We start from the raw sequence: 27,199 nt of genomic DNA on the forward strand, positions 1-27,199 counted from the left end.
ATGGAAGAAAATAGTAAATCCGGAAACCACAGCACATGCTGGGCATTTTTGTGGTGTTGCGCTGAAATCGCGGCAAATATCCTCGCAATTACCAAATTCAAGACACGCGGCATCAAACATGGCCAACTTTCGAGGTTCACATTAAGTATGTTTCACTCGTCTTTGTACTGAATACTCCAATAAAAACCATAAGTTTCGCGGTTTGTGTTCTCCATGATGAATTAATTTCCCGCCAAACACTGCTAGGTCAAAAGTTGACCTCTGGTAATTATTTGCGATGTAACCGGAGGATTAAACCTAACCGGAAACCCAAACCCATCCCAACCCAAGGTTATTAACCACTGGGTTACCTCAGGAAGGAGGTGAGTGTAATCACAGCTATTGTATACCTGAAGAGATTAGACGTTCGCACAAAAAGTCATGTTTATTTTGGAAGTTTCATGCCTCCCATTTAATTTCCAGACAATTTCGGAAATTGCAACTACATTTACATGCCTGGGATTTACGTCCGACAAAAAACTGCACGGCTTTCAGGTTATCTCTCTCTCTATCTCCGCTGTGTTTGGTTTCCTTTTTGCGGCGCCTATCATCATGAGAAAAACTCTAGTTTCCTTGAATTGTCAAGAAAAAGGTGTTATGTTGTGAAATTTCAAGATATTTCTATTGAAACAGAAGCCATACGGCTGTTTAAAATTTGACGTTTAAACGAATGGGTTTTACATAGCCGTTTGAAAGCTGAAATAAATAAATATCAAAATAAAGAGTCTATTACAATGCGAGCTGATTTTGAAAATACAATAAACTGAGAAACAAAAAAGATTATTAAAATAGGGAGTAGAGTCCTATATTGTCTATTTGTGTTTCTTACTGGGTGCATATCGCTCCTGTCTCAATGAAAATTCCTCCAAGTAACTCTATTACACTAAGGTGCATAGATTTTGAACAAAAATTTCCCTACATATACGTATGGTACAGAGAAGCTTACACGAAAATCTGTTTCATTTCAGTAACATGCCCTTTTCTAAAAAAGATCACGACAAGGATGTTCTTAGCTTGGTGAGCTGCGCCCAACATTACAATGGAGCCTGGTGGTACGCTAAGCGCCATTACTCCAATCTGAACGGATTGTATCTCAACAGCTCCCATGCCTCTTATGCTAATGAAGTCAACTGGTGCACTTTCAGGGGCCATCATTGCTAACTAAAACGCACTGTGTTGAGAGTAAGAACGGAGGCATAGGATGCTGTCTACGTTAGAGGGAACGGCAAGGAAATGATTTGAACTTCAACCTGCACTAGGCCTACCTCAGTAAGCAAATAAATTGAACTTTTCTTCGGCTGATAACCTTCAATACAATTCATACCGACAAACCAGTAAAAAAAGAGTAGCCTTATGTTAACGTTCTCATAAGTTTATGCATAAAAACCGCCTGCAACATGAATTACTTCACTGAACTGTCTGGAATTTTTTTTTTGTTTGTTTTTTTAAAGACAACGAAGACTTATGAAATGTAAGTGTTGAAAGTAACTTTTAGTGGGATGGACTGATTCATTGTTCGCGTAACCATAAGAATAATGTTAAAAACAAGGCTTAAAATTGTAACTTAAATTATCATTTAAGATTTGGCAACCAGGATTCTCTATGCATCATTTGCACTGATATAATAACATTATGTGGAGGTATTGTGAACCATTGAAGATGAAAAGTCCACTTGCCACAAATCCCAGGTATATGAAAATTAGTGACGAATTTCTTTCCTCCCGTCAGGCTAAGCGAGTTTTCTGAGTTTCGTTTCTCCACATTGTCCGTTCAGTCAATCAGTTCACAATCAGGTTATTAAAATTCTTCAAACTTGTTGATTATAAAGCATAAGAAACCTCGATTAAAACTCCAAGAATTGGTTAACTCTGAATCTGATAAGGAAGTGAAAGCGTTCCGAAACACCTTGTTGTGTATTAGGGTTCAATATATGCTACTATAGAGTAATGCGTGCACAGATCAAGTGCTCTGCACAACTGCTTTTTTAGAATACTGATGAACTTAATATACAATGATAAATATATGAATAGTCAAGTGACTGCGGTTAAGGTGTGCTAACCAATAGAATTAAGATTATGTAATAACTATGGTATATATCCGATGAGAACAACACCACACGCGCCTCAAACAGGTATAGGCTGATGCTTTGTTTTTGTTTTTTTTTTGTTTGTTTGTTTTGTTTTGTTTTTTGTATTATCGATTTCAATTAATGGATGCTGTGTTCAGCCATTGTAGCCACCATTAATCAGACTAGCTCACAAAAAAAGGATGTACTTACATAACGCCCCTTTTAGCCTCTGTGACAACTATTGCTATAAACAGAGACGCTCGAATGATAACAGTAAACTTTGAGGCCGTTAACTTTCTTAGAGATTTAAGAGGAAAATAGAAGAAGATTTATTGAATTATCTTCGACTGCAAAGTGCTGAAAAACGTTTATGTCTGTCGAACAACTTTGAATGCAGTAACGGCAAGAAATTGTATAAAACTTCAACTGAGCGAATCTGATCGATCTGATAGGCTGAACAATTTTGATAAAAATAACGGATTTCTTACCGTCGAATAAATTAAAATTTGAGCCAATTTGTTTAATAAAAAATATTTGTATTAAGGAATCAATGAAATTTTGTTAAACGCGTTTTCTTGTCAAGAAAGCTGACATATTTATCAATTCCGTTTACCTTCCCAGTTTAATCTATTAAAAAACTCTAAAACTTCATATAAAACTAAAAACTCTATTATTTGAAGGGTAAATTTAGTCAGAACCGAGATCTTACCCTACTTGTAATTTAATTGGTTTATGGAAGCACCAATTTCGATTCACAAAACTATCAATACTTGATGAGTAAGAACACATTTGTTTTATATAGTATGCAGATATTAAATAATCTGTGAAAAAACTTTTGTCTTCATCATGTTGCACTTTTATAGCCCTCTGATGTATTTCGTTAAATCAGTTCACCTTTCATTCCTTTCTAATATTCTTATTAATAAGATCCAGATATTTTCATTATTAGTCGTGAGTTTTAGTGTTTTTTTTTTTTTGCTTAGCCAAAACAGGCAATCCCTTGTGACAAACACCAGGTACTTTGAGATACAATGAATATATCATGAAGTTCATATATTTTGAGCTGCGGTATTAGATACGTATGATGCACGATCCTCGCAGTAGATAGCGCTATTTATGCAATAGCGAAAATCAGACCTGAAAAAAATCAGGCCTGTACGGGACTCGAACCTTTGACCGTCGAATAAAAATAAAATTTGGGCCAATTTGTTTAATAAAAAATATTTGTATTAAGGAATCAATGAAATTTTGTTAAACGCGTTTTCTTGTCAAGAAAGCTGACATATTCATTAGTGGTTCGAGTCCCGTACAGGCCTGATTTTTTTCAGGTCTGATTTTCGCTATTGCATAAATAGCGCTATCTACTGCGAGGATCGTTCATCATACGTACCAGGTACTTTCTTACATGAACCAAGCTTAAGCTAAAAGAAATTGGCCAAAAGTGACTTTCACTGAAGTTGTCTGACCTTGTTTCAACTATATGATGAAAAAATTCTCAACATTTGTTCTGAATGCGACATCACTTTCTGATGGGTCCACAGAAGGATAATGGGGATTTTCTAGTCGTTTTTGTAGACAAAGTAATCCCTAAATTCGCTTTAAAAATATAAGAATTGTACAAAGGTAACAAGGCATAACGTATATGTTTTGTCACTGGCAAACTCAGTTTGTTTATATCTGTTGTTTACATCGCCTCTCAGCCATTGTGAGTAGAACCCTTCATCGTGGGTGATGTTAAAAAATCCAGCAAATCGACTAGATTTACCTAGTTATCACCAGAATTTCTCTCAGCCACCCTTCATGCTTCTGCTTTATCGCTATTCCGATCCAGACATTTACACTTCCGTTTCTCTCGTCAGTCTTTCGTCCAACTTTCGCCCACCTATACTGTCAGCAAAATTGACAGCTTTTATGTCTGGTTTTAAAATGCGGCTAATGCCTTACATAAGTTTACAAACAAGAAATGCAGTCCAGAGATGAATCTTCTGCCATAGGGACTTACCACCACAAGTACTTTTGACGGGATACCAGTTTAAGTTAGATATGCTTGAAAATATCTCATCAAAACAAAGTATTGATTTGATTTGTTAATGCGAATGAATGCACATTACTCACCAAAAGCGTAGGCCCGCTGAGTTTAAACTGCACGAATTTCAAAGCTACGTTTTCGAGTGAAACACTCGCCAAAAACATGTCTTTGAAGGGAATGTCTTTGCGAGTTAACTGTCTTTGGGAGTTGGTGCGAATAAGTGCTGAAAGAGAATTTAAGAATGAAGACATCCTTCTCGTGGCTTTGAATGGTTTTCCGTAGTTCATCTTCAGACCTGACGATTTCGAGATGGCTGACCTTAGCAGGACACGTGTCAGATGTTAAACTAATAAAAATCTAGCCCACTATGGAGAGTCTGTGGTTCAGAGAATCGAAGTGCAGAATTCGATTGGAGGTTCGATTTTCTTCATGGAGGACTCAAAATTGTTGCTTTGCGAGAGTTTTTTCCTTTATTTTGTTTTCCAGGGACCCAAAGTATGGGAGCGAAGTTCCCCATTGGGACGTAGAGGTCATCAAATATTAATTAGTATGAATATGCTTAGCAACAAAAAATGAGAACGCACTATTATTCTAAACGTTCTAGGTATGTTTAGTGAGATTAATATATCAGCCAGTCTTATCACTGACAAAGCTTGTCGCTTTTGCATCACAATAGAGCCTTACCACAGTAAAGGAATAGTTATTGAGCCTGCTGGGCTGCAAAGGGAAGGCTTCCTGGAGCTGCTTGCAACATATCGTTGTCTCAATGAATTGTTTTCAGTTATGGATAATTTATCTTTCCCTGATTTTGGAGATGCTTTCGTGGAATGTCCTCTCAAAAACATGTAGGGGATTATGATTTTATTTCTCTACACAACTTCTTATTTCCATAAAGACCAAGTTAAGTCAACGATGACAACTTACCGGTCGAAATTTAAGTACAGCTGTTTAGTTTTTGGGTTTCATGCAAATGATGGCTACCGTCTGCAAATTATTGAAAATCTATTTTACCAAGTATTCTGTTTTTCGTCACCTATCTAATCTCTGATGATAACTATTACTTTTTTTTTTAATAAAAAAAGAGATTTAATGAGCGAATCTATGGAAAGCGAAGCCCTGAAATTATAATATTTTCATTATAATTTCACTTCCAAATTATGATTACGTGATTCATAAAGTCGGTGCAGCAGCTGTCAAGAACTGAAATTTGGGCTTTTAAACATTATTGTTTCGCTGTCAAAAAAAATTGAAATGTTTTCAATCACAAAGAAGCGATAAAAGAAATCAGACAGTGTTTGGCGATTCTTAGAAATCAATAATTGGTAGTTGTTCGGTGTTGTGATTTTTAAATAGTTCCATGCATAACAAAGGAGTTTCAAGAGCCAGTTACAAACAAGGCTCTTCTAAATCACGTCATGAGCACTCCGAGAGCAAAGACAGCAATGAGTTGTGAAATACAATGTTTCATTGAAGTCACGTGTGTATCACACAACTTTGGTCGAAATGAGGATGGTGATAACGTGTGTGAGTTGAGTGATTCTGATGGTGTCAGAGAACCAGACGACTTGGTCACACGGCAGGACTTCCTCTACCGCGCGACAAAGGTATCACGGATAGGAAGAGGGAGTGTGGAGAAACGAATAACACGAATATGTAGAATTACTTTTGATAAAGACTGAATTTGCTCATTTTTGAGACACGAAATGTTGGCTTAAAACCTCTCAAAGCTTGGAAAAACGATGGATTTTGCATATGTTAGCTTAGTACATTTTTATTCTACATCAAGAAAAGTTCTCTAACTTTGTATTTCGTTGTTGCATACTTCGAGTTTGTCAACACGGTAAATACAATAATATACAGTGACTTATGGCGCTTGGAGAGGCGATTGGGCTAGATATGAGAAATATTTCTAACATTCTTAATCTGCTGAGGGTTGCGTGTTCAACACTTAACTAGAAACCTAAGCCAACCAATAGAGAAGGTTACTTCCATCTTTTCTGCCTTTGTTTTCTTTATTCACATAAAGAAGTGTTCGTCTTCTCAACATCTTTCGAATAAGCCAACAAGCTTTTTTTTTCAAGTTGTTTAGTCTATGCATGACTTTGTCAACGATGACAACTTACCGGTCGAAATTTAAGTACAGCTGTTTAGTTTTTGGGTTTCATGTTTTCGGAGTGTGAGTTTTCGTGACACCCCAAGCTTACTTGCACTCAGGTAAATTGCTCATGGATTTTGCCGACATATGTCAATGAATTGCCGTATGCGAGGGCTAAAGACATCGATTTCTCATCGGCTAAGAAGCTCAAAGAAAATCTCGACCAAAAAATCGAGGATCTACAACAGCCGCAAGCCTCGAACCATACAACAGCCTCTAGTTCCTCCTGTTCTTCCTCTTGATTTGTAATGATCTTAGGTATAGCGCGTTAGATCATATATCTAATGAATTTTGCGCTATAGAAATAATAAAATTATTAAATTATTATACGAAAAAATCCTTAGTCTTTATGCTTTCCACTTTTGCTCGAACAGCCAACAACAATGCATAAAACCATCCCTTCTTTCTCACATGAACTCTTCGTTAGATGCGGTTTGTTTACGCTCGAGGGACACCAAGATGGCGGATAGTAGCCGTTGCTAAGGTATTGGTCACGTGGGTGAAACCCAAGGATAGCTTTCGTGAGTTTAGCAATTTCCGCGCGCGTTCTCGCGCATTTAAAAATCTGGATTCTATAAGATCGACATTTGCTCATGATCTGTTATAGCTACCGCTGACAATTGCGTGTGCTCGCGCGCGCGCCTACGATCTGATGTTTACAGACGTTTAGTGCTAATTAAGAAAATCATTAAACAGCTGTCAAAGATAGCCTCCCGGGCTCATCTTAAAAATCCTACACACGACTTCTGGCTATATCATATTATTTTCCTTTAAGTTTCAAAGTCTTCTTCCACTTCAGGTAGACTATCCTTCACTTGAGTTCTTCTTTTTTCGCCGTCGCAAGATTTCATATCGATTGAATATTTCTTTTAAATGTGAAGTGAAGCAACCTTTACTTCTCCAAAAATCGTCTTCTTTATCTTAGTTTCTATCTCGTACATTCACAGTAGCCGCTCAACACATCAAATACAAGCTCTTAGGTAAACCTCTCACAAAAGTAGAAAAAATTCCACACGCCGCCATCTTTGTTTTGAATTTTCATCTTTTGATCTCGCGCTTCTTTCGCTCGTTTCTCTCGCGCGCGTCAAGCAAGAGTGACCTGTTCCCCGCGCGAGAAAACTGGTACGAGCCACCTTAAGTAAGAACCCCAAGAGATAGACTCTGAAGCTGCAACTTCGATTCACGATCGAGATTTACAACCAGGATTCTACATACACTTTGCAAAGAGTATTTACATTGACTAATTACACTCGTGAGTATAGTGGAGTGTAAAGACGAATGTAAGCAAGTCAAGCGAAATGTTTCTGGGTTATTCTAAGTTCAGTTGCTAAATATAGATCCCTGGTATAAGAAAATTAGTCTTGTTTCTCTGCCTTCCTACTATACAAGCGAGTTTAGTTTCCCTACATAGTTCATTTGGTCTAGCAAGTTAAGCAAAGTTATCACCCAACCAAGTGAGAATTTACCTCCCAGTCGAAAATAAACGCTATAGTAGTGTAGAAGTATAAATTTCTCGCCTCAGTTCTTTTCAGTTTGTTCTTGATTACTTTCTGACTGAAAGGAAAAGAAATAAAACTTGAAAGGAGCGCCTAAAACTATTAATACTTAATCAGTAATGACACTATTCTTTTACAAGATTCAGTCATTAAAAATTCTTGAAAACGAAACCTTCATCTGAGTCATGTTTTACCCACCTCAGGTAGCTTTCCGTTGTATTTCGTCTATTCGCATTTTATATTTTTATTTTTATTGAAATTTCGCATAAGGGCGCGATGGTACCACTTTACGGAGATTTTTTTGTCTCTGATGATTGTCTTTTCACGCAATTATTCGCCTTTTAACGCAAATGAATGCGTATTTTCTCGTAATGAACAGCAAAAGGTGTAGTGTAGAAGCATAAATTCCTCGCCACAGTTCCTTTCAGTTTGTTCTTCCTTACTTTTCTGACTGAAAGGAACAGCTATAAATTTTGTAAAGGGCACCTCAAAACTATCAATACTTAATGAGTTGGCACAATTCTTCTTCAAGATTCAGTTATTAAAAATTCTGGTTAACGAAACCTATATCTCCATCTTGTTATAGATTAGATAGCTTTCGGTTGTATTTGGTTTATTTTACGTTTCATATTTTCTAGTCTTCTTTGAATTTCTATCATCAATTTCAAAATTAATTATTCAGCAGGCAAAACGTTTTTCGCGACCACTCTTAACTGATTTGCAATTTTTTTGCACCTGCCAGCATAGTCAAGCAATAAGTAGAAATTTAAAAACAGGGGTGGGTAAATTTCTTCATAAATTTTCTGACGGTGAAGATTAAACATGCATCTCTGCATACTATTCCTTCTTTATGCCGTTGTGGACGGCATAAGCCGTATTTCAGGACCAAATTTCAAGGCTGTTTACTTTGCCGACAAAATAACAGGACAAAAGCTGAACGGAAGCCTAATAAGAGAAACAGAGGTGGATTCGGAAAGTTCCTGTCAGTTTGAGTGTGTGGATGAGGAGCGATGTCAGTCTTACAACTTTGGAACCATTAAGGGCGACTCAGGGAAATTCAAGTGTCAACTAAGTGACTCCGATCGATTTGCTGCATTTGCTAACTTTACAGAGGATGATGATTTCACTTACAGAGGAATAAAGGTAATTAAAATGAACTTGTCACGATCACAATGTCCCAGTGACAGTTACTGTTCAATGAAATAAATTAACTTTTATTCACTATCAACTAAATCGGGTATCTTCTGGCATTGGAAATTAAAATCGTCTTACACGCTCTACTTTAGAGGAAACCGTACAAAACTATGTAGTATTGTTAAGCTTATAAAGTGTAGATTCTGAAAATAACAAACCACAGTTAGGCACACGCGAGCCTTTGACACAAAACTGACGGTCTTTGCTTAACTGAATCACCAGCCTCCGCGTTATCGCGGACATCTAAACAAACTGGACAGCATCACTCAACAGATGATAGGCTAAAGAAATGTGTGATGTTATTCTAAAGTTGGACGATGGAAAATATTTCCGTTGCACTCATACTTCGTCGTAAATTCCTCACACACGTTGGTGCGTTGATATCTGACGAATATTCTGCCAAAGTTACATCAAAATCCAGCAAGTTCTGTTCTATTCAAATTCTATCTACTCTATTGATCCTTTAAAAAGTTGAGTAGAGGTAATTCTCGTAAAAACGTACCTGTAGTTCTCGGCCTTCAAAGAAATTTACAGTTTTTGCTCCTCGTTTACTATTAGTCCGTTGGAACTCGCGGGAAAGGTCATTTCGCGACCTCAGCGGGAACATAAATTTACATTTGATACGGCGAGGTCCGAAAATTCATTGGGAAAAGGAAACGAAAGGAAAAGGGGGCAAAGAAAGTTAGAGAAAAGGAAAAATCTGCTCTCAATTATTTTGCAACGGGCTTTATCTTTGACTCCTGCCGACTCCTCTCGTTGAGACCGTTTTGCAAACTGTGACAGAAATTTGCTTCTGTTGTGAGGTGCAAGACGCGATGTAAAGAAGTAATAAATGCTCTTTAAGAGGCCGTTGGGATTGAAAATGTTATGGCACCTGTGATGTATGTAAATTTAGACACGAGATCAGTTACAAACCTCTAGTTCTTTGTCGTTCTTTATTCCTCGATCGGCCAGTTCAGCGCTCACAAGCGGAACACTCGGCCTATACTTATTCGACTCAGAATAACTGTGCCACCGCAACAGTTAAGCTCGAAAAACTCTAAATCAACTCCACAAAAGGACAAGAAAACGAAAGGCAAAGTAAAGCAAAGCAAAGCTTAAAATTTCGTGACTGACTGCGAAAGACTAAAAAATCAACGTGACCAAAGAAAACAATGAATTACATTAAAATAATTACTATTGGCGGGAAAAGACACGACAACGCCTTTCGCTAAATCTCTTCTGACTTGACTAGGTGAGCTTCACCCTTCTGGTTGATCATCGATATCCATCTGTCCCTTAAATGTTCATGCTTTTATTCGCTGCTGAACCCCTCACAAAAGTTACTCAGTACCCATGTTTTAATGTATCTATGAATAAGGACCCTGCAGAAGTCCCTATAGAAAGTTGCAAGGTGTTGTCCACGATTGATGGCACTATTCATGCGTTAAATAACAAACCTTGATCTTATTTTTTTGACATAGATTTTGCTCGAGAACGTTTCCGCGTTTTGTTATCCGGCGTAAACCGTTTGGAACGTCTTATCGACGAAAAACTCCGGTTCCTCTCATCTCTTCGTTAAATCAGTTTAAGAAAGTTTGAAAAGGACTTAAAAAATCCATATATGTCCTTTAAAACCCCTTGCTTTTCTTCGGAACTATTATAGTTCATATGAGGAGAACTGATCAGGTAATCCAAGAGATTATTTTTTCACAGAGTGCTTGTGAGGAGGACAGTTTTCAATGCGGCAAAAAAGGAATCTGCATTCCCAACTATAAAGATGGCAGCGTACGATGCAAATGTGATGACGGCTATACGGGAAAACCCTGCGGTAAGTTAAAGTGTTAGATATTTCATTGACATCAATCACTGCCTAATCATCTTCTAAGTAAAATCTCAAAATTCTCTTCGTTTTCTTCCTAACAGATGCGAGAAGCTGCTCTCAATTGTTCCAAGATGGTCTCAATTCCAGTGGGGTGTTTACCGTCAATCCAGATGGCGGCAAAGCAATACAAGTGTTGTGCGACATGAAAACGGACGGTGGAGGTTGGACCGTTTTGCAGAGACGCTTGGACGGCTCTGTTGACTTTTATCTTGGATGGGAATCCTACAAAAAAGGCTTTGGAAATCTAAATAGCGAATTCTGGCTTGGAAACAACAACATTCACCGTTTTACTGTCACGGATGATGTCATGTTGAGAGTTGACCTGGAAGACTTTGATGGCAACGTCACCTACGCTGAGTACACGACTTTTAAGGTGGCAGACGAGGCTGATAAGTACCGGCTTTTGATTGGAGGATACAATGGCACAGCTGGTGATTCTATGAAAAGCCCAAGGTAAGAAAGGTATCGTGTGGACTAACTGGGCACCACATACAGATTATTTTTGAAAAGATTAATTTTGGTGAAATTAAAATGAAACAAGCAATGAGCTTGATAACGATGAGCTTATCCGTGCGCTTGGTCGGCACAACAAATCATCAAAGGCCGTTCAAGGCACTGCGCGGTATGACTCCCGAAATTCTAAGATCTCCATTTGTACTGCGAAATGACATTACTTCCTTCCAAAAACAAATCGGCACTTACACAGCCCCACACCAATTTTTTAAAAATAATTTTCTGATACCGAGGAGCTGAAACGTGAACCAGCTAAGTTCTGTGTGAACCGGCCAAGTTCTGCGTTCTGTAGCTTCCTTAAGTGAACTGCAACGGAGACTTCATCATGATAGCTTACTAGCGAGACAGTACATCCTTAGGATATGATAGGTTTTCTACTATTTTATAAGTGAGGTTACAAAGATATTTTACCTCTAAATATACTGAACGAATTTCATATCGCAAACAAATAAAGTTAACGATCAATCCTTGTCCATCTATTTGTCTCAGTAGATGTCTATCTCTACTGTCTCTGCAAATTTTTCCACGTAATCCTAAAAGCAGACTAAGTTGCAGAGCCTTTAAGTCGGAAAACATTCTCCACACATTTGAGTTTGATTGAGACAGGCTTACATGAAATTTTATTTCATTTCAGCAATATGCAGTTTTCTACCAAAGATCAAGACAATGATCTCGGTCAACACGTGTCCAACTGCGCCCAACAATACAAGGGAGCCTGGTGGTACAAAGACTGCCATGACTCAAATCTGAATGGATTATATCTTACTGGTCCCCATGCTTCTTATGCTGATGGAGTCAACTGGTACACTTTCAGGGGTTTTTACTACTCACTGAAACGCACCGAGATAAAATTGAAAACCAAGATATAAGGCGATGTCTATCGAAGAGTACCCGATCAAGAAACTAAGCTATCTTAGCAAGTAAATAATTATGCACGACGACACCTTTAAATTAAACTTTTTCGATAGCTTCAATACAATTCATTGTAAGTGTTGTTATTACATCGCTCGCAGCGCCCGTGGGCAAGATGAAGCAAATCCTGTGTTCTGATTGGCTACCCCTGCGGGCAAGATGAACCCATCTTGCCCGCTCGGGATTGCCCACATTGATCCCACGCATGAATAAAATTGAATTAACCGAGACTGTTCGCTCGAGACAGCTGAATATTAGCCTGGTTTTTTTTTTTTTCGCATTTTGTGGACCTTGACTTCGTCTCGGTCCACAAAAATGCGAAAAAATAGCTCGGCCAATATCCAGTCATCTTGACCTCACGCTTGAATAATAACGCATATGTATTGACTTTCAGTGGGCTGGACTAGTGCGCAAAGCTCATTGGTTGCTCACCGGATTTATTGCTCGCGTAAAAACCTTCAAGTGTAACTTCGATTAACTTTTCAAACTTGCAACCATTTGCATTGCAGTCTCCTTCGCAGCCATTGTTTGGTCACATGACAGGCGCTCTCTTCCCCATTAACATAGGGGATTTACATTGACTTGTATTCGAGAGTATTGCAAAGCATGAAACGAGTAAGAAAAAATTCATGAGACAATTCTCTTGGTTTGTCCGAGATCCAGTTGCCGCAGATTCCCGGTATATGTATATGGAAATAAGTTTTCTCAGTTTGTTTCCCAACATTGTTTGTTCAAGCAATCACTTCACAGTTCATCAAACAACAAAGTTCAAATTTATCCTCCTGAATTTAATTATCATCGTCACAATAGTGCAAAAGCAAAAAGGTCCCGTCACAGTTCCTCTCAGTTTTTCCCTAATTATTTTCTGAACGTATCAGAAAATACTGAACTGTTCTGGCTTTGACTTAGTAATTACGCAATTGCTCTTTAAGAGTATTGCCTATAGGAATCGCTCCTTTGAACGATTATAGTACACTTTATTTAATAAAATTGTCAGGGTTGTATGAATTATATCGTAAAAGTATATATACATTGTAGAAATATGTTTTTATTAGTCTAGCTTGTCTAGACTAGACGAAAAAAACATCGATCCCTCTAAATTTCTCTACCGAGCTCAAAACTTATCATCTTTCTTATTCGTTACAAACTATGGCGATTATATAAAGGCTGATAGTTTCGAAAGAAACTGTTCGGGGCTGCGTCGATGGGAGTAACGAAATAATTTGGATATATCAACAAAGTTGAAATGGTAAATTGGCCACCGTAACGATTACAAAAGCTGACGTTTCGAGCGTTAGCCCTTCGTCGGAGCGAAGGGCTCACGCTCGAAACGTCAGCTTTTGTAATCGTTACGGTGGCCAATTTACCACTTCAACTTTGTTGATATATCCAAATTATGGCGATTCTACATTGCCGATCTTAGCAGTATGCAAAGAGGCGTGTCAGATATGAGCGTCTTTCTTAGCATGGAGTCTCTGTCTCAGTGGTAGAGCATCGGAGCGCGATTCCTCAAGGGAACTAAGAATTTTATCTTTGTCTTACGCTCGTAGCTGGACGAAAAAACATCATTCTACATTTCTTTACCGGGCTCAAAACTTACCATCTTTCTTATTCTTTATATATACATAGGTTCTATGATTAACAAAGTCTTCTCGGCTCTCTTATTTTCTACCTGGCTATCTGGCTGCGACACCCGTAAGCAATACATCATAAACATGACAACCTGCACGGATTACTCGTCAGTGGTCCCCCATACCAGCTTCTGATCAGAACAACCAACGTAGCAATTTTTTTTCAAAAAAAGTGAATTCGTATTCCAGTTATGACTTTACAATGCGATTGTTCAGATCAAAATCTCTGCTCTTTAAGTTCTGGTGTCAAAAATAAAAAGCACTAAATGGCAAAATGGGAAAGCCCCTGATGGAGTATGGAGTATTTTCTAAGAATAGGATGATTTCCCTTACAATTTTTATTACAGCTTAACCTTAATTATTTTATCATTTATTCAGGAGATACAAATAACAATAAAAAAAGTCCTCTTTATTGAAATGGAAATCGAGAGTTTAAGCCTGTGCGAGACAATTCCCATAAATAAAAAGTGTAAATGACGTGTACAATCTAAGACCTATTTACAAGCTATATTAAAATGCAATATCAATTAGTCTATAGGTTGAAAATTGTAAGACATTTACATATTAAGCTAAGAATATTCTAAAGTTCACTTAACGTCTATGAAAGTCTTGTTCCAAATAGAGGCAGTTATCTAGCGTGCACCTGTTCTCCCTTACTAGGCAGGCTATTCCAGGCATTAATTATCCCAACAAAGAACGAATTCTTATAGCAGTTTTGCGCTTGCCAAAAGAAAGGAGGTGGAGTGCTGCTGGCAATGGTGCACAGATAAGTACTTGACTAGAACTTCTCACTAAGTTCATGGTTCAGTCAGCTGTGATTTTTTTTCACTCTCTTTTACGCTGTGCTTTGAGGAACAAAGGTGATTCGTGTTGCAACAGTTGCCATCATTCGAATCTCAAAGTATCTATCACAGTGAGCCATATACGTTATACGCCGATACAGTTTACTGGAAACGATTTAAAGGATTGCAATACTCACTTAAGAGTACAGAGATAAATCTTTGATCTCATATCATGAATAAACAATAATTGTGCACTCTTTCTGTGTTCTGGTACAGTCATTGTTAGAGACAATGAACAAACACTGTGTTAAGAAGGAACAAGATTCGTAGCAAAGCCGATTATTGGTTTTAATAAAGTACAAGTATCTGTAAAAAGATGCTTTAAAGCGGAATGGCTTGCTTTACGTTATACTTCAAGTGCCTTATCCATGCAATGCCATTTTTGAGAAAAAAGAGGAACTTTCACGTAGAACAATTATTTACCGAAGTGCAGCTGAATAACTATTTTAGTATATATTACAAAGATACCGAAAAATAAGATTATTTCTATCAATATACCGAAAAATTGGTCGGAAATTAAACTCATGAAACGCAATTTTGTCTCTTCGGATGCTCGGAGGTAAATGGTACTCGCTAGACTATCGAGCAAGCCAATCAGCGCGGGAGATATTTACTTGTGTGGTATTTAACGCATTAACAGTGGTTTAGCGTGATTTTTACTCTTATTGACAACGATATTTGTCATCGCAGTGGTCAGAATGTTGTGAACTAACGAGGAACAGCTGATAGAAGGGCTAAGCATCGCATTTCCATCATTAATATTGCAACGGATGGAACGTTATAGAGCCAATAAGTGATGCACAAATAAGGACTTTTTTACATTAGCTTGTCCAGTTTGTAATAAGGGGGTAAACAAGGTAAATGTTTAATGAACTCAGCCCAAAAGCGGCAGATGTTTTACAACCTAATCGTTAGAATCTAAATTCGAAAGAGCTTTTGACTTAACAAAAAACAACAACAACAAAAGCAAGAAAAGCTTGCCTTAAATGAATAAATACGTACAGTTTTCTCAGGCAAGCTGTTTGATCTTTACAGAAACGGTCTCTAGGCATGTCATCCTCAGGCTTGGAAAGGACATTTCATATCTCCGAGTGAAATTTTCAATTAAGATGCAGAGGCGAATTACAGGTTCAATAACTCAGAGCATGTTTCACGGCTCACTGTCACAATGGAAACTGGCAATAATGCAGTGTAACCGTCAATATAGAGTCATCATTTCTTAACTGTTTTTTTTTTTTATCTTAGCTTTTACTTTATAGGAGCGGAAAAGAGAGGGATTTATAACAGTGTAGACGTTGTAATTAGCAATGTTACGGACCTTAAGCAGATCACGATAACGACGGCAACGAGGACGCGGGGAAAAAAGGTCTGATGGGCAGAACCAAAGTTCAGCACGTGCGATTTAAAACTTCGTAAATTTTTTTAGCAGTCCTATGCATACGGACGGTAAACACATCCACCCATTCGCGAAATGCTACCTAAACACATAAATTCACTTTTTAATATTGGATGTCTTCCTTAGCGTTGCCTTCCTTACTGCTAAAAGTCCTTATTGTATTTTCGACCCCTGCGGTTAAAGGACGTCACTTGTCTTGGATAAGCTTTATTGTACAAAAACCTTTAATTTGAAAACTCTTTGTTGACATAACTTCTTTTAAAGAAGCCCATAAAATTAGAGATAAACTTTTTTCCTATTTTGATGTCACTTTGATTGAAACTTTTAAACAGAATAGATGAAGTGATTTCCCGATAGCAATTTTTTATCCAGGAGGTTACCAATGACTATTTTATCATTTCGCTCACCTTGCTCTGTAAGTCGAAGGTCTTGATAAAAAACAACGCCATGAGTAAGCATTCTTGTATTTGCAAGGTATATATTAACCACTGTACAGGACCAATGTATTCAGACGCCTACTTTTCATTGACAGAGGTAAAATAGTCATTCCCTTGTAGATACATATCTCAGTTTGGACCGTATCAACATGAAGTTCAAGACACAAAAAGTGAGCAGATTACGAAGATTAAACGTAAGTAGGATTTTATTTTTTCTATTTAAAACGCTATTTATTTAGAGATAACAGTTTTGTAAGCGAGCATCATTAGTTGCCAAGGTAAGCTAAGCTGCAGAACTGAGGACCGCGGGATGAACTCGGCACATGCTAAATTTTAGAACTGGAAAACAACTCAATGGCATTTGTTAGCAGCTAATGGTAATGCACCGATCGAGCGCCATCGCGTATTTCATTTCTTTTTTTTCCATGAGCGATCTATTCAGCTCTTAAGCGATTTTTATTTGACTCGATGTAGAAATCTAAATTTAGGGGTGTCTACAAAGTTGGTATGATGCTCCAACGTCACATCTTTAAGAGGATCACGGGAGCTGCCCTGGGGACGTTTGTTACCGTGAGTGTATCACTGACATCCGATGTCAAAGTTTCAACAACGTTTTTACCCAAAAGTTCTGTGAATTAAATAATAGCACCAAGGAGGCCAGGCCCGACGATTATGTTCCGAACCTCGAACGGTATTCAAACGAGATCTTAACAGAGGTAAGCCAGTCAAGCCCTAGATATAAATTCTCTCCTCTGACTTCCATACATTTCGCATCCTTTTGGCTTCATGAATTTGTCGTTCAATCAAACCATATTCCTTGACTGATATAACTCTTCTCGTTATTTTACTGCTTGAAAATTAATTGAGAAGCTTTTTCCGCCATGCAACCAATAAAATCCATAGCTTATGATACATTAGCCACATAATACAACTTTTACAAGGCTATTTTCTTCCAGTCGCTCTTAGTTTTATTTCTGAGCTGCCCGCGGAGACTTGCCAGGAACTCAAAATGAGTGAAGGAGGTTTAGCGGTCAGCGGCAAATACTTGTTTTCTTCGGTTGTACCCGAGAAGACTGTTTTGGCTCCTTGTGACCTGAAAACTGAAGGCGACTGAAATTAGAATTTTTTCTGTATCATTGCCCCCTGAGATGAAGGAGAACCCAAAGAAAAATAATTGAACCATAAACTTATTATTACAGTGGATGGAAAAAAAAAATCAGAACGAAACAAAACTAAGCAAAACCGAGAAAACTTGACCTTTTCACACAAAAAAAATCCATTTAAGATTCCCTTTAAGGCATGGAAAAAAATTAAGAAAGGTCTCTTATTTGTTTTTTATTTGTTGGCTTTTTCCCCTACCATTTTTACAATTATAGAACGAAGGAGCTACGTCGAACAGCTTCGAGATGGTTGGGTTTCCAGTGGCGTATACATCATCAATCCAGATGGTGGCAAGTCAACCCAAGTGTTGTGTGACATGATCAGGGACGGTGGAGGTTGGACCGTTTGGACTGCATGGTGCTTCAGAACAATATTTGCCATCATTCCAATCTCAACGGTATCTATCACAGTGGCATTTACATTACGCGTCCACGGAATTTATGGGAAACGATTTAAAAATTTTCAATACTCACTTAAGCGCACAAAGTTAAATCTGCCTGGTTAGCTCAAGCGGTAGAGCGCCGGACTGCCGTGTGATGAGGCCGAGGGTTCGAGCACCAGACCGGACCAACACTCAGGGTCTTAAAATAAGTGAGGAAATGTGCTGCCTTTGCTACGATATCTGCAAATGTTTATACATTTTAGAACTCTTGGATAAGGACGAAAAACCGTAGGCCCCGTCTCCTGCATATTCTCTGTACTGGTTAGCAGGGGACGTTAAAGAACCCACACACTTATCTCAAAGAGTAGGGAACGTACGCGTAGCTCCCGGTGTTGTGGTCTGGCCTGTTCACTGAAATTGGGGGCATCTGTTAAAAATTAGTCCACAAAAAATTGTTAACTGCTGCAAGCAGTCTCTTAAGTCCCCCGCAAAACATTGTTAAGCGCTTAGAGGCTTGCAATAAGCGTTATATAAATTTTAGTTCATTATTGTTATTATTATTATTATTATTGCTATTATTATTATTATCTTAAATCTCTGATCCCATATCATGAATAAACAATAATTGTGCACTCTTTCTGTGTATTGGTACTGTAACAGTAATTGTTCAAGAAAATGAACATTGTCTGGAAGAGGAACAAGATTCGTTTCAATACAACGTAGCAAAGCCGATTATTGGCGTTGATAAAGTCCAAGTATCTGTAAAAAGATCTTTCAAAGCCAATTGGCTTGCTTTACCGCTATAGTATAGGTGCCTTATCTATAGAATGCCATTTTTGAGAAAAAAAAACTTTCACGTATAACTGACGTAATTTGATTCATTTTGTAAGAAGATGTTTATTAAAATAGCTATTATGCCGATAGCAGACAATAATTAACAAATGGTAAACACCGCAGCGTACACTATTAGGTTATGGTGCACGCGGGAGGTTGCTAAGCACGAAAGAAGCGTAAGAGTCGCACGAGGCAATAGCCAACAGCGACTCTAGCCTCTTGATCGCTGAGCAAACCTCCCAAGTGCATCTATAACTCAATATTGTACACTATGGTGTTTACCATTTGTTTTATAACATAACATTGATTCATTGGGGCGAAGGAGTACCCCTTTATTTAACACTGAAATCTCAAGTGACCAGAAAAAAAGCACTCGGAATCTGGTCCTTGCATTTGCTCACGTCAGCAGCGTACACCTATGGCCAAATAGTGGACACTGAATCGACCAATCAGAGCACGCGCTTTACTTTGGAAATGCTATAATCCTTACTTTTGAACACTCGACTCTTACCTGAAGATAAAAATTGCGTCAAGGTTATTCCGATATTCTGATATGTCTTTTGATTGATTTCACAAGGCCAAAGATGCGAGGAATACTCCGTTCTAGTGACAGCCAGCTACATGCAAGCTCCCTTACCTCTAGCTTGTATTGTTAAGATTAGATGCATTTTTTGTAGTATTTCAAGCGAGATAAAATTTCAACGTCACCTGCACTTAAAGGTATAAGGAGCATGCTCCATGCTACATGTGAGTATGGTCTCGCAAAATCATAATATTATTAGACTCCCTAAAATTATTTTAGAGGGGAAAGGATTCTTAATTAATATGTTTCGTTTATAGTACCCCAAATTAGTTAAAAGAGTTTTTTTTTTTTTTAATCAAGTTACACCTAGAATGTTGCGGAAATTAAAGCCACCTCTAAAATATAAATATAAATCGGGACAGAAAAACAGAAGTGGATAATACTGAACTATGAATAGGTATTCAGATAAAGATTCGAGAAAGCACAAATTGAGCGAAATTATTCGGTAATTGATTAATATGATTTCCTTAAAAAAAGATTGAGTAGAGACGTAAACCAACATTGAAACCTTGTATGTTGTTGAAAAATTTAATTCTAGAATCAATGATAAAAGTTATTTGGCCATCTGTAATCGACTTGATTTTGAAGCCGATTATGTTCATTGACATGTAGTTTGTAATTGCAGTGAAATTGCTGATATCTGATCGATATCTGCAGGGAATACGTTTTTCTAATCAGGAGGTTGCTGAAATTTAAATAACACTTTGAATGATTTACTCCAATTCGTTGTTGAAGCATTTCCTTTAATCCTGGGCTTTAATATTCATGAAATAAGTTGCTCAAATTAGGAAATTCACGAACATAGCACAATTTTATGTCTTATTCTCTTTAGAGAGAGATCTCACTTCTTTCAAATGCATTTGTTCAAATTTCTGTCTACAGAAGGGCGTAGCCTAACGTAATCTTATGAGAATTCTTTGAAAACCGTTGTAAGTCGATTAAAAAACGAAAAGTTCGAGTTTTTTATATACATGATTGTTGAACCTGCAGTTATTGAGATCATAACAATGAATAAATCATGTGAGGCAGTCTGGAATTATAGTCAATGATTCATATTGCATACGCCGAACGTTGTGTCAATATCCCACTCAACGAAAACAAAACATGTTTTTGTTCCGATCTCAATCTCTGTGTCAACGATGAATAAATCATGTGGGTCCGCCCGGAATTAGAATAAGGGATTCATAACGCATAAGTCGAACTTTGTGTTAAGATCGAACTAACGGGACACAAAATATGTTCTTGTTCTGGTTCTCAGTCTCTTTGCCAACAGCTATGGTATCAGGACTTGGTCGGATGAGTACAAAAGATTTGCATGCTGTAAACTTTGTGGCAGAGATCAGAGTACGTAAGCTTATTGGGCGGGTTATCGAAGAGACAAAAGTGGATTCAGAAGACACATGCCAGTGGCAATGTGTGGACGAAAGCCGTTGTCTGTCTTACAACTTTGGACCGGCGGAAGATGGGAAGATATTTAAATGTCAGCTAAGCGACTCTGATCGATTTGCTGCGTTAGAAAATTTTATTCAAGAGGACGAATTTTCCTACAGGGGAATACAGGTATTGCAAAATTGGGCATAATGGAGGAAAATACAAGTGAGAAAAGAAAAAGAGAAGTTTTCAGACAAGCATTTATTTCCCATAAAAAATCTTCTCTGATTTGATATTATGCCTCAACAATTTTTCAAGTTGTACCACTCACTTTCCTTGAACTTATCGGTAAAAAGATTATAGATTAAAAATTCTTCCTTCTGTAAACAAAGCCAAACAGTACAATTTTTAGAGCTTTCCCAGTTATTAATATTTAATATTTGTATCATTTTGGTCCTGTTTACAGTTTCCACGCCTCATTTAGGCTATGTTCATTGAAACTCGCAAGAAAGATCATTTCGCGACCACAGCAGGGAACATGAATTTACATTAATAAAAGCAAAGTCCAAAAATTCATTGGGAACAGGAAATGAAAGGAAAAATGGGAAAAAAGAGTTAGAGAACAGGAAAAGTCCGCCGTCAGTTAGTGTGGACAGGGCTTTCTCTTCGATTCTACCAAAGGTTACTGCCCTCGTTTACCATTAGATGAAGATTTTATTTCTCAATGTTTTGCGAAATGTGACAGATATTCCCTACTGTTGTGCGGTGCAAGACACCGCAGCGATGCAAACTAACTATGAAAATCAAGATCCCAGACAATAACCGGAAAAAACGCTCTTCAAAAGGCCTTTGGAACTGATATTGATTTTGGTGTTGACATCAATCTTGCTCGAGAGCGTTTTCGCGCTTTTACCCGGCTTCAACCTTTTGGAACGTTTCATCGACGAAAAAAATGTCGATTCCTTTCATCTCTTTTTAAAATCAGTTGAAGAAAGTTTGAGAAGCACTCAAAAGAATCCGTACTTGTCCTTTAAAAGCCTCTAATTCGAACTATTATAATTCATATTTAGGGAATAAAAATAGTTAATCCAAGATTTTTTTGTTCAAAGAGTGCTTGTGAGGAAGACAGTTTTCAATGCGGCAAAAAAGGAATCTGCATTCCCAACTATAAAGATGGCAGCGTACGATGCAAATGTGACGATGACTATACGGGAAAACCCTGCAGTAAGCTGAGGAGTTAGATATTTTGTTGTTTCGACATCAGTTATTGTTTAATTATCTATAAAATCAATTTCTAAATTCTCTTCGTTTTCTTGCCAACAGAAGCGAGAAGCTGCTCTCAGCTATTCCAAGATGGTCTCAATTCGAGTGGGGTGTTTACCGTCAATCCAGATGGCGGCAAAGCAATACAAGTGTTGTGCGATATGAAAACGGACGGTGGAAGTTGGACCGTTTTGCAAAAGCGCTTGGACGGCTCTGTTGACTTTTATCTTGGATGGAAGTCCTACAAAAAAGGCTTTGGAAATCTGAATGGCGAGTTCTGGCTTGGAAATGACAACATTCACCGTTTCACAGCCGCTGATGACGTCATGTTGAGAGTTGACCTGGAAGACTTTGATGGCAACGTCACCTACGCTGAGTACACGACTTTGAAGGTAGCAGACAAGGCTGAGAAGTACCGGCTTTTGATTGCAGGATACAGTGGCACAGCTGGTGACTCTTTGAGATTCCATAAGTAAGAAAGGCATTAATGTGGACAAATAGCGTTGTGCGTGCGTGGTTTAGTTGGACAGCGGTTCCTTATATAAGCGTACGCGAAAGCAAGGCTATCGGGTCAAGCTTTTCTGAAGTTTCCAAGACCTGCGAGGTCAGTTATAGGCATGGACGTCGAAAATGTTAAACTATTTCCAAAATCAGCGTTTTTGTCAGCCGAAGAGAAAGTGAAAATGACAGGCGGTAATTTTTACGTGATTTTACGGAAAAAAGGGCCAAAGAGGGGCTTTCGTATCGTAAAGGAACTGTCAAAGATGGATATATGTGCTTGATTGACAGCTTCGAAACTCGTACTAGCCCAAAGGTGAGTTCACAATGTTTTTTTAAATTTTGGCGTTTTTATCTTGATGAAAAATTATTTCAAAATCTTAAATGTCTGTGTACCTTTACTTTTAAACAGGATTATGAACTACATCAAGAACGAATGAGAAGACGATTTTCGTGAAAAGGCAAGACTCCCAGGTGGCGAACCAATTTTTAAAGTAGACGAATACCTGACATCTCAGCAAATAGCAAGTTTTTCTTCGCGGGCGACAGCAGAGAAAAAGACACTCAAAATGTCGAAACTGAAACCCAGAAAGACCAATGGGTTGTGGAAAAAGAAAAGGTCTTGCAAGATCTTCAGAAGGACGTCATGGATTCCATATCCATCTGTCATCCAATCATGCACGGCAATCACAACCTCTGTGATTATGCCTCCAACAAGAAATTGGACAAACTCTCCATCCTTTTCCTTCAAGATATCTGTTCATCCCTTCAGCTTGACATCTCCATTATTAAAGTAAAGCGCAAGAGACTAAATATTATGCTAATTGAATCTTTGGTGGAGAACTTTCCCTGTAAATCCTGAGTCTTGTTTTATTTGTACATAATTGTTTCGATGGTATTACAATGCAAAGAATATTAACAGATAGTGCAAAGTAGTTAAGGTACTGCGTTTACATGCGAGATAATTTAGCCTGTAAAAACAAGTATCTATGTCCTTTTCTGTCTTTTTCTCTGCAGATATGAGTGTCGTATAGCGTTCACATCATTCAGGTACAAAAGGTCGCTCAGAATGAATGTGTCGTTCTGAAATGAAAACCCCAATAAACTTGTTAAAAAATTACTCGTTTCGAATAAATTTTTACCCTGGTATCATGTGGCAACCGGGATAAACTCGTTCTTGAACAAAACTCAATCCATGTAACATTTTTATTCCCAGAGCCTCTCGCTTTGCTCTCCTGTCTGTATACTATAAATTTCGATAGCGTTGAAGCAACAACCCGCTTTAACTGCTTCACCGTCACTGAAACTACGGTTAGTGACCACAAAAAGCACACATTCTAATATTTTCCATTCAACATAAACAAAATGCTTTAGACAGGGTAAATATTCATTTGTGTCGGTACCAATTATTGCGTGACAAGCTTATAATATGAGGGGAGAACACAATGCAAAACCAGGGCTTCTGCTAGAAAAAAGTAAAACCCAAACGTAATATGATAATCGAAACAGCTACTAAAATCATAATTAAATAAGGTAAGAATGTTATATTAAATTTATTTAGAAATTGTGGTGATTTATGCCAGTAAACGGAGGCGACAAGTAGGCACACCATGTATATTTCATGGTCGCCAGCAAGTTAATTTTGCCCGACTTTAAGTTCGTCTCAAGATAGAACAACGCAAATACACAAGAAAATCTTTACAGTAACTTCATAGCCATCCTTTTGTCTCTTAAGAGCTAGAAGCTCAGTAGATTTTGTCATATCGGTCATTGTCAAAACTGTCTTTGTCTGGATGCTACTTTTCGACATAGAAAAATTATGTCGGACAAAAATATTCACCAAAAAAAAAAAATTTTTTTTTAGCCACCTTCAATAATGACAGGGGATTAAGTTTAGATGATAAAACAAAGGATTATTTTGGCAGAAATACCGGAGGTGGAGTGTATTAGTTACATGAGGTCACACAACTCGGGTAATATTCACGATGAAAATTTGCATATTAAAGCTGTCGAACGAAAAAAATCGTTTCTCGAAAACTAAAATATTTTTTCACAAAAAGCTACACCACAATCATTAGGACATATTGGGCTACAACCTATGAAAGTAGGAGAGAAAACGAATTTTCAGCGACTTGCCACAATATTTCAAATTTGTTTAATGGATGCTGACATCTTCTCTCAAAACATTCAGCGATAATTGACCGCTGATGGTGCAACGAACAGTTGCATTGTTCTCATATTCCAAGCATTCCGCATAATACGGTGACTTAAACATGAATGAAAAGGCTAAGTCACCCTGTGCAAATTTTACACAGTATAAATAGAATAACACCTTTTCCTTCGCAAAGTACATGCAAAAAGAGGGAGAAATGTTACTTGTCAAAGTGAAAAACGGCCAATGAATAAGGAAGTTTCATCTATATATATTGATTGATGGTGATACGAGGTTAAACAACGCCGCTGCTGATTAGTCATACTTCAACGATCTAAGAGGGTATAGTGCGTTGTTAGTGTAAATGCTAAACGAAATACAAACTTAAAGTGTCTATACGGCCAACAGGGTTTTCATTGTTTTGGTATCTCTTTAACCTGTAAAAAAGTATTCTCAAAAAAAATTTTGATTCTGACGCCTTTTCACCCTAAAATCGGGCTTTAAAGTTCCCGCTTCGGCCACGCCCAATGAAGTTGAGCGCGTAAGGGAAGATTGGTGATGAGCGACGTCACTCCAGGAGTGTCTCGAGCGTCGTGTTGTTACTTTGCTTGACAACCGCAGTACTTTTACAACACATCTATCGGGCAAGTTTATGTCGCCGAAAACTCTTTACCTTACTAAAAAAAAACAGTGAAATGAACCACTGGCGGGATTTGGCGCGTTCCTGACTTGACGTCACGACCCATTCTAAACCCAATCTCTTTTTTGCCCCGACTTACGGTCACCTTCAATGGGTGTGGCAAAAGCGAGAAGTTTCCCGGCGAAGATTCGTCAGAATTCAATTTTTATTTAAGAATAACTTTTTATGTCCATAATGTTCGCTTAATAAAATATATTATATATACAAGGCTAAAAAGATTAAGAAAAATTATTAAAATGTTAAAACCAAACGTTTTAGGCTGTTTGTCATCATCAGGGTTGAAAGTGTTGACCGTCTGTACATACATATATATCTTATGTGATTCCCGACGGGAAAAGTTTGGAGACATAAGAAATGACTTGTTTGTTTAAACTGGGGCGGAATTGTTGGATCATTAGCCCCTCGAAGATCCTACGCTTGTGTAATGTTTCTGCTGAGGAGGGAACACGCCAAGTGAAAGAATGTGATGGATTTTGCCGCAAGTGTTTTGCGGGTTCAGAGGTGTGAGTAGGATTTGAATGCTCCGCAATACGTACTGCTAGATTTCTCACAGTTGCGCCTTTTTACGAGTTAAATACATACCAAAACTGTAAATACCCTGTTGGCCGTATAGACACTTTAATTCTTGGAAATAAGCCGCTATATCTTGAAGATGGTTTATAAACATAGGGCTTCATATCTACTTGAAATTGAATAGGCTGATATTCACTAGCTATCTTATGATACCCTACGATTCGATTTCAGTTCTTGCCAATAATGTCTCTGTTCAACTTACGCGTTGGTAAAAATAGAAAGAAAAGTAGAAGCCGCCATTCCCGAAATTTGTGGAACTGACCGGAGAGAGTTTGGAAATAAACCAAAATTGAAGAATAGGATATTAGCAAAAATACAGTTAGAAGTGATGTTGGAGAAATTGAATATTTAGTCCTTTTTTTTTCCAGAGGGTTGCGTGATCAAAGAATTTGCAACCGTTATTAAAGGGAGGGCTTTGCGAGGACATGTGGTCAAGACCCTCTATGTGCCCGACCAAGAGATTTGTAAGATTCACTTTTTTTTGGATGAAGTCTGCCAATCAATCAACGTCAGCCCAAACGTTGCTAGTGGTACGTGGAAATGTGAATTGAGCGATACAGACGAAAAACAAAATCCACAGAGTCTCATTGCGGCAGAAAGTTTTATTTATTATGCAACGGAGGTGAAGAACTGCATTTTCAAATATTCTTCAATCTTTAAAGAACTTGTTTGTTATCTATCTTTCATTCTTCCATTAATAATGGTACAGATACATATTCTATCTGTGTTCTTACAGTCTCTTGAAACATTATTTTGCTTAATGCCGTCAGAGTTTGCCAGAATGAAACTGATATCACTGTTGATAGATTTTAAACAAAGCTTTCTTCTTAACAATTACAGAATCCATGAAGTCGTACTCCTTGTGCAGAAGGATCAACCTGCATACCAAACTTTGCTGTCGACAACAGTTTCCGGTGTGTTTGTCCACGTGGATTTACAGGAAAAACATGTGAGATAGGTATTACCAATATGAATAAGACTTGAAAGGAAAAGTTGATTGTAATTGCTGAACCCTTTTCATTTTGCTTTAGCGTGGATTTTTTTCCGTGAGGTGTGGCAGAGAATGTTTCAGCCAAAAACCCTTGTAGTTGACTTGCGTGCAAGTA

At 37.8% G+C, this 27,199-nt stretch overlaps 2 protein-coding genes across 5 annotated transcripts; both read left to right on the forward strand.

The window, feature by feature from the left end:
- Nucleotides 1–8,546: 8,546 nt before the first annotated feature.
- LOC148743139 (microfibril-associated glycoprotein 4-like) lies at nt 8,547–13,278 on the forward strand. The gene is made up of 4 exons (XM_088762895.1): nt 8,547–8,930; nt 10,677–10,791; nt 10,887–11,298; nt 11,993–13,278. Exons 1-4 carry the CDS (start codon nt 8,610–8,612, stop codon nt 12,225–12,227), a joined length of 1,083 nt encoding a protein of 360 aa, XP_088619021.1. The 5' UTR covers nt 8,547–8,609; the 3' UTR covers nt 12,228–13,278.
- A 2,420-nt stretch (nt 13,279–15,698) lies between these two features.
- On the forward strand, nt 15,699–23,763 carry LOC148743140 (ryncolin-1-like). Of its 4 annotated transcripts, XM_088762940.1 has the most exons (6): nt 15,699–16,109; nt 16,697–16,770; nt 20,795–21,096; nt 22,017–22,131; nt 22,231–22,984; nt 23,081–23,763. In XM_088762940.1, the coding sequence occupies exons 3-5, from the start codon at nt 20,812–20,814 to the stop codon at nt 22,644–22,646; spliced, it is 816 nt and encodes a 271-aa protein (XP_088619066.1). In that variant the 5' UTR covers nt 15,699–16,109; nt 16,697–16,770; nt 20,795–20,811; the 3' UTR covers nt 22,647–22,984; nt 23,081–23,763. The 4 variants fall into 4 exon arrangements, 3 of the variants coding, with proteins under 3 accessions (XP_088619066.1, XP_088619060.1, XP_088619063.1); XR_016002402.1 differs by lacking the exons at nt 20,795–21,096; nt 22,017–22,131; nt 22,231–22,984; nt 23,081–23,763 and adding exons at nt 17,051–17,292; nt 17,953–18,294; XM_088762934.1 differs by lacking the exons at nt 15,699–16,109; nt 16,697–16,770 and having other exon boundaries at nt 20,731–21,096.
- The last annotated feature ends 3,436 nt before the right edge of the window (nt 23,764–27,199 follow it).

This window comes from Stylophora pistillata, chromosome 1 (assembly GCF_964205215.1).
Source record: "Stylophora pistillata chromosome 1, jaStyPist1.2, whole genome shotgun sequence".
Lineage (NCBI taxonomy): Eukaryota > Metazoa > Cnidaria > Anthozoa > Scleractinia > Pocilloporidae > Stylophora > Stylophora pistillata.

Bases quoted from the DNA above. Each gene is read 5' to 3' on its own strand.
- LOC148743139 (XM_088762895.1), top strand. From the start codon at position 8,610: ATGCATCTCTGCATACTATTCCTTCTTTATGCCGTTGTGGACGGCATA. The intron at 10,792-10,886 runs GTAAGTTAAAGT...TCTTCCTAACAG, and splicing joins CTATACGGGAAAACCCTGCG to ATGCGAGAAGCTGCTCTCAA. The intron at 11,299-11,992 runs GTAAGAAAGGTA...ATTTCATTTCAG, and splicing joins GATTCTATGAAAAGCCCAAG to CAATATGCAGTTTTCTACCA.
- LOC148743140 (XM_088762937.1), top strand. From the start codon at position 20,773: ATGTTCTTGTTCTGGTTCTCAGTCTCTTTGCCAACAGCTATGGTATCA. The intron at 21,097-22,016 runs GTATTGCAAAAT...TTTTGTTCAAAG, and splicing joins TTTCCTACAGGGGAATACAG to AGTGCTTGTGAGGAAGACAG. The intron at 22,132-22,230 runs GTAAGCTGAGGA...TCTTGCCAACAG, and splicing joins CTATACGGGAAAACCCTGCA to AAGCGAGAAGCTGCTCTCAG.